Source organism: Melanaphis sacchari, unplaced genomic scaffold (genome assembly GCF_002803265.2).
Source record: "Melanaphis sacchari strain LSU unplaced genomic scaffold, SCAv2.0 Contig8_pilon_pilon, whole genome shotgun sequence".
Lineage (NCBI taxonomy): Eukaryota > Metazoa > Arthropoda > Insecta > Hemiptera > Aphididae > Melanaphis > Melanaphis sacchari.
Window position 1 is genome coordinate 2,025,141 of NW_020271635.1, and position 15,423 is coordinate 2,040,563.

Sequence of the window (15,423 nt, forward strand, 5' to 3'; positions counted from 1 at the left end):
TGTAATATTACAAAATTTTACCTCCATAATTTTTATAAAATATCCATGCATGTCATTTTTTATTTGATAACACAAGCAAACTGCGTTTTTTTTTTAAATTATTTATCTATAAATTATTATAAATCTTAAGTCATTACGTCAAAGTTAAAGTATGTTGAAAATAAATAATAACAATAAAACAAAACAAACATTATAAATACTATATGTTATTTGGCCAATTTTCACTTTGACAGATACACTCTAACATATTATTACGATATAAAAAATAAATGTCGATATCTAGACAGAGAAATATTTTTTCTTTATTGAACAAATACCGTTTCAATTTTACTTGATGACAATTTTATCTTGAAAAAATATTTTATGTATTGCTTCCACGTGGGAATAATATTATATTGCATGTTTCATGAATACTCAAAGAATAAGAAATATTCCATTAAAATAAACAGCAAATCATACATATACATAAATACAACGTATATGCATTATGTTTGTGAAAAATAATGTACAATATATGCATAATACACACTCTTTATAATATAATGTATGCATATTTAAAACTAAAAGATTCCAATCTTTTTAAATATAATATAATAATATTATGTCCTGCGACTATATGATGGATTTTAGAACTGTATTAATGAGCGATGTTTTATAAGCATATATTTTAACTCACATCACACTATGATAATATTATTTTTGTATTTAATAATGTTATCTAAATTAATGAAATAGGTAACAAATAAATTAAACTTTTAACTTAAATATTTTAAATTATATGATTTAGTTGTAATCCAGGACAGCGGTATAGTTAATTAATAATATATCTATCATACCTACTACTTTTAATATTTCCAGGTTTATCATAACTAAGTTATTTGTGTGATAAAGTTCGTCTAATACATGGTAGAGGACATCAAAGAATAATTATGTAAATATAACAATATGACTTTTTTTATTTTTAGTCTTATAATAGTGAAGTTAAAAATGTAAAAGAAAAAAACTTTTTTAAGTTTTAAGTTATTTCTACATTGTGAACCTACAATAACAATTATTAACCGCTAAAATCATTACATTCTTCTAAGTGCACCAGTGCGCGTTTCGTGTTATTAAGAGATTTGTATCTTAAGAGATTACACATTAAAGTTAAGTCTCAAAGTGTTGTGTAATGCAGTTAATTGTTCAACATATGTTCTAAGGACAACCAAAAGAGAACTTTTGCGATCATTTATTACATAACTTTTGTAATTAAATATAAACCCTGCGAACGTCTGATAAACGAATCTCCTGTAAAAGATGAATTCAATTATTTTTCACTCTCTTATTTTAAATGACCCATTGTATTCGATTGTCCAAAGACAAACTTTTAAAATGAAATTAATGAATTATATTGATTTTAAAAACAGTTTTAGACGACTATCACATTGCATTATGTGATTTGCATATAATTATAAATATCTCATGTTTCATTAGGTTAATGTTTCAAACATAATCTGTAAATGAAAAATTTAATGACCCTCATTTTTTTATATAGTCTATTCCAAGAAAACAGTTATATTTTAAATTAAATTTCGTAAAATAATCTACTGCAACGATGAAGAAAACACAATACGTTAACTCGAATTCCAATCAATAACAATCAAAATAAATCACTATAAAAATGTTTATTTTTCCATAGTAAAACTAAAATAAACGATTAAACAATATGCAATGAAAACTTTTTGAAAACTTTTATTATAATAAAATAGTACTTAAAAACTACGTTATTTTAAATATAAAAATTGAATAAAGAAAATATTATTAAACCTATATTGTGACTTATATACAATGAATATTAAAAAATAAAGATAATGGTATTAATAACTCTCAACTATAATTTTTAATCCTAGATTGAATTAATTTAGAACAAAATAAAGTAAAAAAAAACTTTTATAGGATAAAAATTAATAAATATAAACGTCAATATTATAACATTAATTACATTACAAGATGATAGTACGATTACTCCATTAGTTTATTTTATTAAAATCAATAGTAATTTTTCATTAGAAATAATCTTTGAAAACAAAACGATTCTCATGTCAATAAAATGTAGAAATTTTTATGAAATTTATGAAATTTTCCTAACGCATAATTAATAATATATGTAACTTTTATATATTAGTAATTAATTAGTATTTAATTAGTGAATTATATAATTCAATTGAATTTCCACCATCAAATTAATGACCAAAATTGAGTTTGATTAATTTCATTCAACACAATTATAAAATAAAATAGACTTTTTAACGAACATTATACTTATTGTACGATTTATAAAAGTTAGTATAAAAATACACCAATAAAAACCTTACATCTTCAAATATTTTAATTAATAATAATTTTTTTTTTTTTTTTTTAAGTAGAAAATTGCTCATTTTTTATCAAAGAATCACATTACATTAAACAATTTTCAAAAATTTTACTTCATATTTTTCGTGAAATACAATTTTATTTATTTTTTATCTTTGTCGTTTATTATAATTAATTTACATCAATATTTTTTTTTCGAAAATCAGAAATAATTCTCAAATACATTATCAGTTGTTATTTAATATAATATATTACATTATTTAACATACTCGCTCAAGAAAAGACCCACAAATAATAACTAACCAAAAATTTTCAAATGTAAAACAAAATTTAGTTTTGAAAATAACTTTTTTCTTTAGTACATAAAGTATTGATAAATTGCAGATTTTTTTTATTGTAGGTTCTGTGATATTTATAAGGTATATTAAAGTTAAGGAATTTACCTTTACTAATAGATGTAGACAATTCATAAGTTACGCACAAAATAAAACGAGAGTTGTTCTAATGGAAAAAGTTTATAATAAGTCTTGACAGTAAATCTGACAACTGTAGTTAAACATGTTGTTTAGCAAAGAGCTATTGTAAAAGGAAAATTATTATTTTTCATATTAATAAATTCTACGCAATAGTCTAGTATTATTACAAAAAGTGAGTACAGAGTTACAGTTAGGTTTTAACATATTTTATTGAGACATTTTGTCTATATTCTTAAAATTTATTTTACAAAAACTTTCTTAAAAACTGTTAACATTTAAAAAATAAAATGATTTAAATCCTTTAAATATGTATTGTTTATTCAAATCTGGTCAAGTGGTCTTCTCAAGCTTTTAATTTAAAGTTAAACAAATTATTTCAATTTAAGTATGTAAAACAATAAAATAATTTTTCACATACGATAATTATTCACAAGTTACAACATAATTATATAGTTTCAAACTTACATTGCACTGAATTAATAGTTTTTTTTTTTTTTTTTTTTTTTAAACAACTTGCAGGTGAAAAACAATATTTTACACCATCAAGCCATTAATATATTTTAACAACTTTGAAAAGCTGAGCAAATTGTTTTATGTGATAATATAATGTTAATCAAGTCCATCAATATAGTATTCAATCATATTACACAACAACTTTACTTCACTTAGAATATCAAGAATTACTTTAAACTTTCCGAAGCAAGTGAATTGGTTTACTGCTAAATAATTTGATAGGTAAGGCCCAATACGCCTATTCTCTTTAGACGTCAATGAAATTTCCAATTTATATATACAGTAGTTAAAACAAAAATACTTAATAATATCATACGAAAAATATGGCGATTCGAATTGTAATTTTTTAAATATGCAAATTCTGCAAAAATGTATGTTATGTACCTATATTGCCTATACAATAAGCCGTGTTACAAATATTACACAAACAAAACATAATATTATTTTAAATTTTAGACTTGTTACGTTTTTTTTATATAATCTTTCTAATATTCTGATTTTAAATTGGTTTCAATTGTATAATTTTATTGTTTCATACAATATAGTGTCTTACGCCTGATATTTTGTCTAAAATTAGTATTATAGGATTCTGTAAATTGGTTTACAATAATTGTTTTTTTAACCTAGTATTTTCCATTTCATCTAGTTCTCCATACAATTCAACTCCCGCGTCTTTCTTCAACTATTCTATAAAGTAGTTTTGAAATGTATATAACTTAAGCACTTTTATAATTTATTAACATTATTTAAAAATATAGTTGAAGATTAATTAATATTATTTCGTTATTTTTATAAAAAATCCAATCATTACTGAAAAATTATAAATACATTTTAAAATTATATCTCAACGTCATGTTTTATTTTAATTTGCATATGTAATGTGTAAAGCCTGAGAAATGGTATGTATTTTTTAATTTTACTACATGCAGAAACTATAAATATTAGTATACACTATACGCTTAATACATATTAAATAATGAACACTAACACTAAACAGAACTAATTACGACTATTAACAAACATTATATATAGTTAATTTATTTCTTCGGTCTGTTGCCAAAATCCCATAAGGATTTCATTTCAGAAGTTTCATGAAGCCATCGGGCTTAGACGTGCAGTCAAGTGGGTATTTGAATGACACGGATCATGAAACTACGAAAATAATGACATTCGATATTATCTTATCCCTTTCAAATGAGCCATTTCGAAGGTTGAACAAGTTCTAAAGCCAAATATCAGATGTATACGTTTTATACATGATCGGGTTTAATATTGACGTCGAATATTACATAGCTATTAATATCAAGAGCTTTTGAAACTGTTTATACTCAAAAAATCGTTTTACTGTAGTCGTAATAAACTGATAATTTGAATGTCTTAAACAATTAAAAATATAACTTAACGAATAATGCAATTATGTTTTAATTATAATTTATATTCTTATATTTTCTTGAATTAAACTTAACTTGGTCAACTCCTTATTTGTACACAATACTATTATATCAATTTGCATAAATTTAGCTAAATGCTTGAATTTTCTTAGATTTTAGCTAAGCCCGATTCTCATTTTTTTTTTTTAACCACTTCTTTAGTCTTATGTATAATAACAATAAAAACAATGTTATCTTCACATGTACAATTCATTGATTTTTTTTCCAACAACTAATCTTAAATTAATAAAATATTATCAATTTATAACGACGAAAAATATCTAACATATTAGAACATTCTGTGTTTTATATTATATTTATATTAGTGCTTCTATAACATAAAAATTCCGATTTTCTTGAACATCAATCAGTATATAATTTAAGCGTTTCAATACGCTGGAACAAATATTATTAAATTCGACAAAATAGTGTCACCGTGGTAAATTACGGTATGCCATGACTTTTATGAACACAAATCTGATATATAATATTTCAACAAAACCGCTATCCATGTTGGAAAATGTACATGTAAGATTGCTTGTTTTTTCTTCAATATATATATATACAATTACTTAATTATTATTTAATTCACCGTGCGCTTTGCTTAATCAAGTTTTGGTTCAATCACGGTATAGTTGGCGAGACGCGAGCGAAACGATGAAGTGTATACCGCGTGAATTGTAAATGTTTATTTTCAGAAGAAACAACCCGTAGATGCCGAGCAGGTAGCTGTCCGTGGGGATATTCATGGACCGCAATTACGCAAGATTGTTTAGATGACTATAATATAATGACAATTTTATCGCATTATTAAGACGCGGTTGGATTTATAATTAAATTTAAATTGATTTGTCTTAGTGGCGCAAGATAATTTTATTGTTCGCGAATCCCAACTATGACATCGCCGACCATCCAGCCCAGGAAATTAAAAACGCCCAATAAAAAGTTGTAAAAATGAATTAATTTCGAATTTTTTTACATTTGTTGCAGTATATAGATGTTGGGGATACTCCAACTAACTATTCCTATGCGAATATGGCAAACTTGTAACGCTGAGTCTGATCCATTATCGTGGAGTTCAGTCACGTATTATTTTAAGTACCTGTTTAGTATAAGAACGTGCCACATTGAATTAAAATCTAAAAACTGATTTTCACATTATACATAAAAGCGACCCACGCAACTATACTATGTTGTCTGATGACAACAATACCGTTAATTCTACTGTCGTATATTAAAAATAAACTAAATCGGAAAATTAATTTTAGTTGATTTGAAATTGAATAAGTATTTACTATCTTAACCAATTAGTTCCCTTTTTTGCACCACTCGTCAACGTTATCATCAATTACATCCAGCAAATTCATAACGACGTTATCCATTTATGTTGATGACATAACGGTAGTATTAGTCTTTCTTAATAATTCTATATCAAATTTACAATGTCAATTCAATCTTATTTGAACTTTAACTGGTGAATGAAAATTAAAGCTGACAAATCAGTAACGATTTCTTAATTTATTTCAAAATTTAAATATATTATATTATTTCTTTTACTATTCAAGTATATCTATAGCATCAATATATGTTGTCACAAAGTAAATACTTAAGAATAATTCAGAAAAAAAAAAGTAAAACATAATTTATGAAATACATGTTATATACCTTAATAATAGATAAGATAAAACGAAAAATGTTAAATTATAATTTTTTTAATCTATAATTTTCCTCCTCATTTTTTGCTATCTGTAAATTACATTTTTATATAATGGCCACTAATATAACTCATCAATATTGTCAATGAATTATGAAAATAAAAAAATATATTACTATAGTCACATAACTACTATTCAAGTTTTAATAATAAAAATAAATTTGACTTTTATGAGTACACTTTATTTATGTGTGGATCACGAAACATTAATTATGAAACAACTATAATATAATTTTGATAAACAGGAAAAAAAATCAAATAAATAAAGTATTTGAAAACTATTTTATTAGTTACTGTAAAATATAAAATATATCAACTGGTGGTTTTAGATATATCTTAGTGTATTGTATTTTATTTTGATTTATGAAACCAAAATAAAATACCTAGTCACCAAATAGTTTTAACTATTATAGCTACGTTGTATGCGGAAAATATATAATATACAACTGTTTAACGTCATAACATTTCGCTTCCATTTCCTTTTAATGTCATGGTGATGTGAATTTCCATTTACATTTCCATATAATTATTAGGATGCTTTATAACAAATCTAATTCCTACTACGCATAAATTATTCTTTTATCTAGTTTAGAAAATTTTTTATAAAAAAAAAAATTAAATTACCTACACGTGAAACGTATATTTACACAATTTTTTTTTTTTTTTTCATTATTATAACTCAATAGTTTTTATATTATAAAAAATAATTTTTACCTATAATACGTCAAGTAAAAAAAAATGCTAATAATGACTAGTACAGTGGCAATATAATTCTAAGCATTGTCATTGAATATTATATTATAATGTACTATGTATAATAAATTCTATTTTAATAGTTTTACTCGAAAATTTGTATGGAATAATTTATCAACAAACAAATTAAAAGTTTTTTTTTTTAAATATATACAGTACATCCCAAAAGTCCCGTATCAGCCTTAATATCTCCATGGAAAATCAATATAATGTAAACACTTTTTTTTTACAGTACTACGTATATAAATTCTGATTGAATGGCATAAAATTCAATTTTTTTACCCATTTAAGAATCTTAAACTTTTAAGATAGCCATTTTGTTTTACATATTTTTTAAAACAGTTCAAAAAAAATAAATATTAAAATTGAATAAAAATTGACCAAGTTAGAGTAAATTATGTTTTTGAATAATTGTAATAAAAAAATGAATCGTTTCACATTTCAATAATAAAATATCTATTTCAATATGAAAATACTTTTACATATCTAATTAAATTTAAGATGAGACATAGCTATTTTTATTTCTATTCAATTCAAAACTTTAATTCGGCGTGTAAAAGTATTGTCGCGCTGAAATAGATATTTCATTACTGAAATGTGGAACAATTAATTTTTTTATTACAATTATTTAAATACATAACTTGATCTAACTTAATCGATTTTTATTCATTTTTAATATTTATTTGTTTTTGAACTATTTAAAAAATTATATTCAACAAAATAGTTAACTTAAAAATTTTAAATTCTTAAATGCATAAAAAAAATTTTTGATAATTTTTGAATTTTTTAATTGAACTTTATGTCATTCAATTAGAATTTTCATACTTAGTATTGTAAAAAAAAAACCGCGCTTAAACATATTTATTTTTCATGGAGATATTAAGGGTTATACAAAACTTTTGGGACATACTGTATACGAAAATAATGATATAAAATGTAAGACAGACTTTTGTTAAAAAAAAACATGATAAAAATACAAAAATAATATTGTGTAGTTTAAATACAATAATTTAAATTCAATCTAAAAATAAGAAAAGTATTAAAATAATCCAACTAACTTTAGTCTATTAACCTAAACAAATATGATGTAAAAATGCTTGACAAATAATATTAAACAATACCTAGACAGTTATAATAATATAATATATTATAACATAAACAGCTTTAAATCCAATTCGTTATAATAAATTATTACCCTTACCAAGTTTTGACAAAATGTATTGAATTTATTTTAAGTCAATTGAAACTTAAAACACACGGTTTTCAAACAAAACTGCCTTAGAAGGTGGTATTTTAAATGGAATGATTTTCATTTATTTGTGGTATAAAATAAATATTTACAATGAGCTCATTAGAATGTCAAAGAAATATACAAACTAGTCGATATATATGTATGTATTTACTTTACTTAGTACTGCACAATGAGATAAAAATATATTTTAAAAGAAACAATTATTTTCAGATTTATAGACGGTAAATTTAGTATAATATAAACATTTTGTCAAAAAAAGAAAAAAATCTTAAATTGATTAACCAAAAGATTGATAGCTGAATTGTATACATATGATAAAAAGTTCTATTAAAATCACAGATATGAGTTTTTCAGTAAAATTACATAAAAATATAATAATAAACTTTATTTTTGTTTATTTTAATAAACTGTAGAAGAGGTTTGTACCTATTCAAAGTAAGTAATTAAGTAAATTTAAAATATATAATTTAAAATACAATTTAAATATTCTAAATTAATTAGAATTTCAATATTTAAACTAATGCAAAAAATCTTTATATTTTTAACAAAAATATAAAATTTGTGAAAAGTAGATTTTAAATGCACATTCCACGAAATTTCTTACATTCTTTCCTACAATTGTCTCAATAGTTATTTCTGTCTGAGTGAAATAAGCAATAACAATTATTGCAGTATCTGACCATAAATGCTTACGAGTCATATTTATTTTTATTAGTAAGAAGGTATTACAACGAACCGATGGTTTTCGGGCGATATTAAATGAAATAATAAATAGTGAATTTCACTATATTAAATTAAAAATCACTACTGTATAAAATACCTACACTATATCGTATAATCTAAAACGTACTAACTGTAAAGTCTCGCCAGGAGTGGTTGTCCGGAGAACCGCGTATGTGGACACCAATAAGGCCGGTATACCCCAGCCTATCGTGTGCAAGAACGGCATCACTTTGGACTCGGTAAGGAACGTGACAACCAACAGCGTGTGCAAGTACAGACCCTCACAAAACATCCAAAAGTATGTAGCCACCAGAAAGTATTGAACCAAAACATGCAGCAATTTGCAGCCCAGCTGAAAATTACGGCACGTTAACGACCATAAATCGTTTTCTCACAATAATGATAAAAATATTATTGTGTAATTGGAAAAATAAATATAAATTCGACATCTGTCCAAATAAAATGTCACGATCTCGTTTTGTCGATTAGTATCCTGAACTTACCCCGTTCGTCATCAGTACCGGCAAATTGTCGACCACCGCTTCGTACCACACCAGCCACAGACAATTATTGACTGCCAACGATATGAACAGATTTTTATGTATCTGTATCCTAGTGCACGTGAGGCTCCTGGAAAAAATTTCATATATAACTGCAGTAAAGCGTCGATATATATTATACACATCGAGCAATTCAAATTTTAAACAATAAAAATTGGGTTTTTTATTTAGAAATATTGTGGATAGTAAACAATATCAAATGTTTTTCAAAATAATACTGGCTAATGTATTATTAAAGAAAACTTTTATTGCTGCATTATAAAAAATTTACTTAAACAGATGGACCGCATTCTAAAACCAGATTTTTGCATTTATTTTGCTTTGCTCGTCTATATGCATAATAATGGTAAGTATTGTGAATTTCGAAACCAATAATAGATCATAATCAAAACACGATCTTGAACAGAGCATAACGAAAGTTAAATGGTTTTTGAAAGTAGTATTTCTTTAAGCTTACAGACAATTTAAAAAAATAAAATCAGATATGAACTATTCAAAAGACCATCAAGACACGATTTTTTATACTTAAAATTGCTGCATCATTTTTTTTTTTTGTATTCTTTCAGTCTAAAAAGTATTCACAAAAAAAATGATAAAAACATGTTAAAACAATACATTCTTTGTTTCACTTTAAACCTTAAATCATTTTTACATCACTTTATTTCTGAAATAAATTTGTTTAACTGAATACTTTCTACTTTTTTCTCCTAAATTCGTATTTAAATGGTCACCTTCATAGAATTTCATTCTTTTTTTCATAAATCTTTTAAAAATGTCATACTGTTATCTGTTATTTTAATACATTTTTAAAACACTTATAATGCAATTACTTTATAAATTATACACACTAAATACTGTACACTGTATACATATTATATACAAATTATACTTTGATGAGAAACATGACTTATTATATTTAAATTACTACCATGGTGTGTATATATATTTGTATAAAATTTGAAATTTCTAAAATAATTAAAATTATTGAGTTTACTATACTACACAAACACAAATCAACAGAAGATTCAATGGATAATAAACTTGTAACATAATAATATAATTAGGTATAAAATATTTTACAGAGAAAAGAGAATATGATGGTTGACTAGTATACATTAAAATATAGTTTTACTAAAAGCTTATGCAGATTAACTTGATTATTTAAAATAATTAAAAATAAAGCAAGCTGTTGTTAAAATAAAAATGTTTTACTTTACGGGAAAAAAATGTAATATTTCAAGGTTTATCTACAGCATTGAAAATAATTATTCTCTAAATGATTTGAAATACCTACTTAAATGCTTACCTAATCATAAATAAATTTTATAGTATGTTTTTTTAATTTTAATTTAAATACTTGCATACAGTTACAGGTATATAAAGGGTTTGAATTTATATATTTCCAGAGTATAATATAACCATAACATATCTTTCTATTATTCATCTCTATTAAAAACTATATACTAAAAATACAGTAGGTACTTGAACTACCTGGCATTAACTTAATAAACCAATAAATAAATAACATTTTTAGCAATTATTATAATATTATATATCATACTTTTAACAATTATTTATCATTATTATTTATCACGAGTACAAATTTTACGATTATTATGACTACAACCCTTAACCTATCTCTTTTTTTTTTAATATGATATGAGTTATATTTATATTTAAGACAAATACAAATAATTAAATTAATTCATCAATGATAGAATTATTAATAGTTAAACTAACACCAACAACACAAAATAAGAAACGAATGACTAGTTTTACACGTTGTGCAGTTATAATTTTGTCATAATAATTTACATACATATAAATTTAAATTTAAAAAAAAAAAAAAACTTTTTAAAAATATATGATAGCTAATCGAAATATTTAATGTGACCTTTCACCTTATTTCAAAGTAAATATGCGTATTCCAACGTGAACTAAAATAATTATTTATCGCGCAACTGGTGGTTATTTATATTTACTGACGTATTCCACAGGTTGAGAACTGTGTGCGAACCGAGACTACTATATTATTAGTGTTATAGATACGTTTATGTGCTTAAATTCATGTTTCGATCAATAGTGTTATTGCTAGACTATTTCCTTTACACATGGACAACTACAACTGTACCAACTCCACCATACGCATCGTATTAATAATTTCGGACACAAAACCAAACAAACATTATGTAATGTATACAAGCAGCAAATTTCCCATTTTAAAGATGCCTTTGCGAAGTGTAGTATTTTGTCCTCAGGGGCTTAATATAGGAGTTGATTTTAGTTAAAGAGTTGATCCGCGAAATATAAAAATGTTTCTTGATATGTTGTGTAAGAAAAATGTTTTTCTTTTGTGAAAAATATGCAATGCCCGCGGTAGTAAAAATACTTCGTTTCGCGAAAATTTGATTGCATTAGGGATTTGAGAAGAGTCGTTTGTTTGACGTTCAAATCGTAAATAAAATAATTATTTAAACTATTGAATGAAATAACAGTCAACAGTTAATTTTATAAAATTAAAATGATTTTAATCTCTTGTTTCAATCTAGTTGGCTAGATTATAATAACAAATTTTATGAATGTAAAGTTTAATGCACGAAATATAAAGCAATTACATACCTATACTATACGCTAAATAACTTGTGATTTTAGACGTCTCCAACAGCAGCTAATATTTAAAGTGCTGACCAATAATTTACGTCATGTACCGTTAAATATGTAAATTATAATATTATATAGATATTTTATGGAAAACGGATGATATTTTTTTTCCACGAATACCTTTTTGTGGAAAATATTAAAACATTTCACGCACGTAGCCAAGCCAGTATACCTGCACTTTATATATGGTGAGTAATAAATTGAGAGAGTGATGACGACTACGATCTATTATACAATTTTATTATAAAATACGTGCAGCGTAATACCTGAAATAAAAGAATATGAAAATGGAAACCGCCAATGCAGCTAGCGATACCGTGTATCCCCATTTGTAAATCATGTTGACTTGATTCCTCAACTAGAAAAAAAAAACACTAAATAAAAACCTAGCCCTTTATTCTTTTTGGCAAAGTTCGAAAATAGGTCACAAGCATCAATAAATTAAATGTATTAATACACACACACACACACACACACACACACACACACACACACACATATACACACATACAAATTAAAAGCATTTTCTTTAAGAGAACACTACACCTGCTAAGTTTGTCTCTCGTCTTATTAATGCATAACAAGGCAAACATGGCAAATTGTACATTAAATAATCTCATATTAAATTTATTCATTTCTTATACATGCATATTTTTTTTTTTTTTTTTTTAAGTGAATTATGTAAATGTTAAAATATACGAACAATTTAGAATATTCAAATTTTCATAACTCACTTAAATAGTTAAATTACAAAAAAATTATGAGATTCACCAGATAATATTCTTACGTTTGAATTTAATAATAAATAAATTCATTGCAATATTAGCATACAAGGATTAAATAGATTCTTCTGAACGTACAATTTTCCTGTTATTTATTAATAAAACTGAGACATTGCAAGCTGGTGTAAAAGTTTTGTTAAATAAAATTATTATACATAAACTCTTATCAAAAAAAATTATGTCGGTTTTGGTAAATATATTATTTAAGTTTGACTGTAGGGAAGAAGTACTTAAAAATATAAACCTATTGCCAAGAGTAATATAATTGAGTAATGCGTGTATACCAGTTTTCCTCAACTGAATGTACCAATCAATTCTGTTATATAAAAAATGAAAATAAAAATATTAGTGAATTTCGTAAAACCTGTTAATCATTAATACAACAAAAATTATAAATTAAACATTATCTATTATAAGGTATTTAATAATTTTACAAAAAAAAAAAAAAAAAAATGGGTATATGTTTTATTCAAATTTATTTTTTAACAAATTATAATGCGTGCCGCTTATATTGCTATCGTCGAAAATATTTCATTAATTATTCTTGTATTCCGAGTATATGATTTAATTTATTTTCAATAGTTAATACTAATATTAGTAATATTTATACAGCCGCGTACACGAAGTCATACCACGGCAGTGTCACGTATTTACCTCCCCTACACAACGAATAATAATTATGACATGCAATATATAACATGTTGGAAAAATTGGTACGTTTTGATCTAAATAATTTGAAGGGGAATCAGCATAAAAAATAATTACCACTTTGAGGCAAACTGCGCTTATGTCCATAAAATTTTGACGGCGGCGCGCACTATATGATATGTACATAATACCATATACAATTTACACACAATGGCAATTGATAGGTACACACTTCACAGCATTGGTAATGATACAATAATGTACGCACGCGTTATTATCGTATATGGTTGTTATTGCCGTTGCGTATATTGTTCGGCGCGTCGACGGCTTTTTTCGAACGATAAATATCCGCGGCGGTTTCAATTACGCGCACAGGTGTATAATACATACGACTCGGACAATGGACTAGCTTACCTACAATGTACCTACCAAATTCTCGATGAATACGCATTATTACAACGTAATAATAATAATGTGTATACACGCAAAATATACATTATATGAATGAATACATATATATATAAAAATATTATTATCACAAGTCCCCATTGTGTACGTCGTGACGGCGGTGAGTAAAAGTGCGGCAATTTGTCACGGCAGTCAACGCTGTCGGCCTATAAATCGTGTCAGGGAATGGATGTGGGCAATTGTTTAAGGGTTGGTAAAAATGAGACATATAGATAATGCCACGTTGTCGTGGTATAATAATAATAATAATAATAGGGGTGGGAATTGGTGAACGATGAGCGTTCAATACCACCTTTTCACGGCATCAGAAATGAAAACTGAGATATTTTTACAGCACCGACCTTTAGATCGTCGAGATCGACGCACGTAGTGTAGTTGGACCACGTCTTGTTGCTGTCCGGATGCTTGAACCACGAGCCGTCCGACAGGCATATTTTCTGGCCAAAACCTGCGAAAAGTCGTCAAAAAAACAATTATGTATATTTCTGTAATCACCTTAAATTTTAAAAGCATAGTTTTTAATCACGCGCATGATAATAATGTTAACAAAACTATGATATTGTATAATATTTTGTTAGGTTTACCGAAAATTTTGAATGAAAACGTAAATCTAAAATTTAATGCATTATGCTAATACAATAATCGCATATATCACGCCGGGCAAGTATAACCCTAGAAAAAAAAGGCTATTTTTATTTGATGTTTTTATTTTTTTTCTCTATACCTAAGGTCCAGACAAGGTCGCTCTTTAATTTTCAAGAGCGGTTTATATCAAAAATATATCCATTGACCTTTAAACAAAAAAAAAAATACATACCGGATAGTTAACGCAAAACAAAAAAAATGTCGGTCAAGATAGCGATGTTATAAAATTTTTACTTCGCAAGAGGTCTTTCGACCATAAAAAAATATAACCATAACGCTTTTTATTGAATAAACGATATTTAAAAATTATGTAGAACAAATAATAATTGATGAACATTTTTTGAATTTGGTTGAGTATAAATCTTAACCACGGTCTATTGTTTACTCAAGTATAGATACGTACTTAAAAATATTAAAAGTCACTGAGGATAAGACTAGTGGTTATA

The 15,423-nt window shown here is 25.2% G+C and overlaps 1 protein-coding gene across 1 annotated transcript in view; it reads right to left on the reverse strand.

The window, feature by feature from the left end:
* The window catches only part of LOC112602538 (calcitonin gene-related peptide type 1 receptor-like), a 62,298-nt gene that overhangs the window by 2,148 nt on the left and 44,727 nt on the right, over nt 1-15,423 (reverse strand). Inside the window, exons 4-7 of the mRNA XM_025350660.1 lie at nt 14,674-14,780; nt 12,701-12,792; nt 9,717-9,843; nt 9,345-9,565 (exon numbers count right to left, since the gene is read on the reverse strand). Coding sequence (XP_025206445.1) covers nt 9,345-9,565; nt 9,717-9,843; nt 12,701-12,792; nt 14,674-14,780 — 547 coding nt within the window. The remainder of the gene's footprint in view (nt 1-9,344; nt 9,566-9,716; nt 9,844-12,700; nt 12,793-14,673; nt 14,781-15,423) is intronic.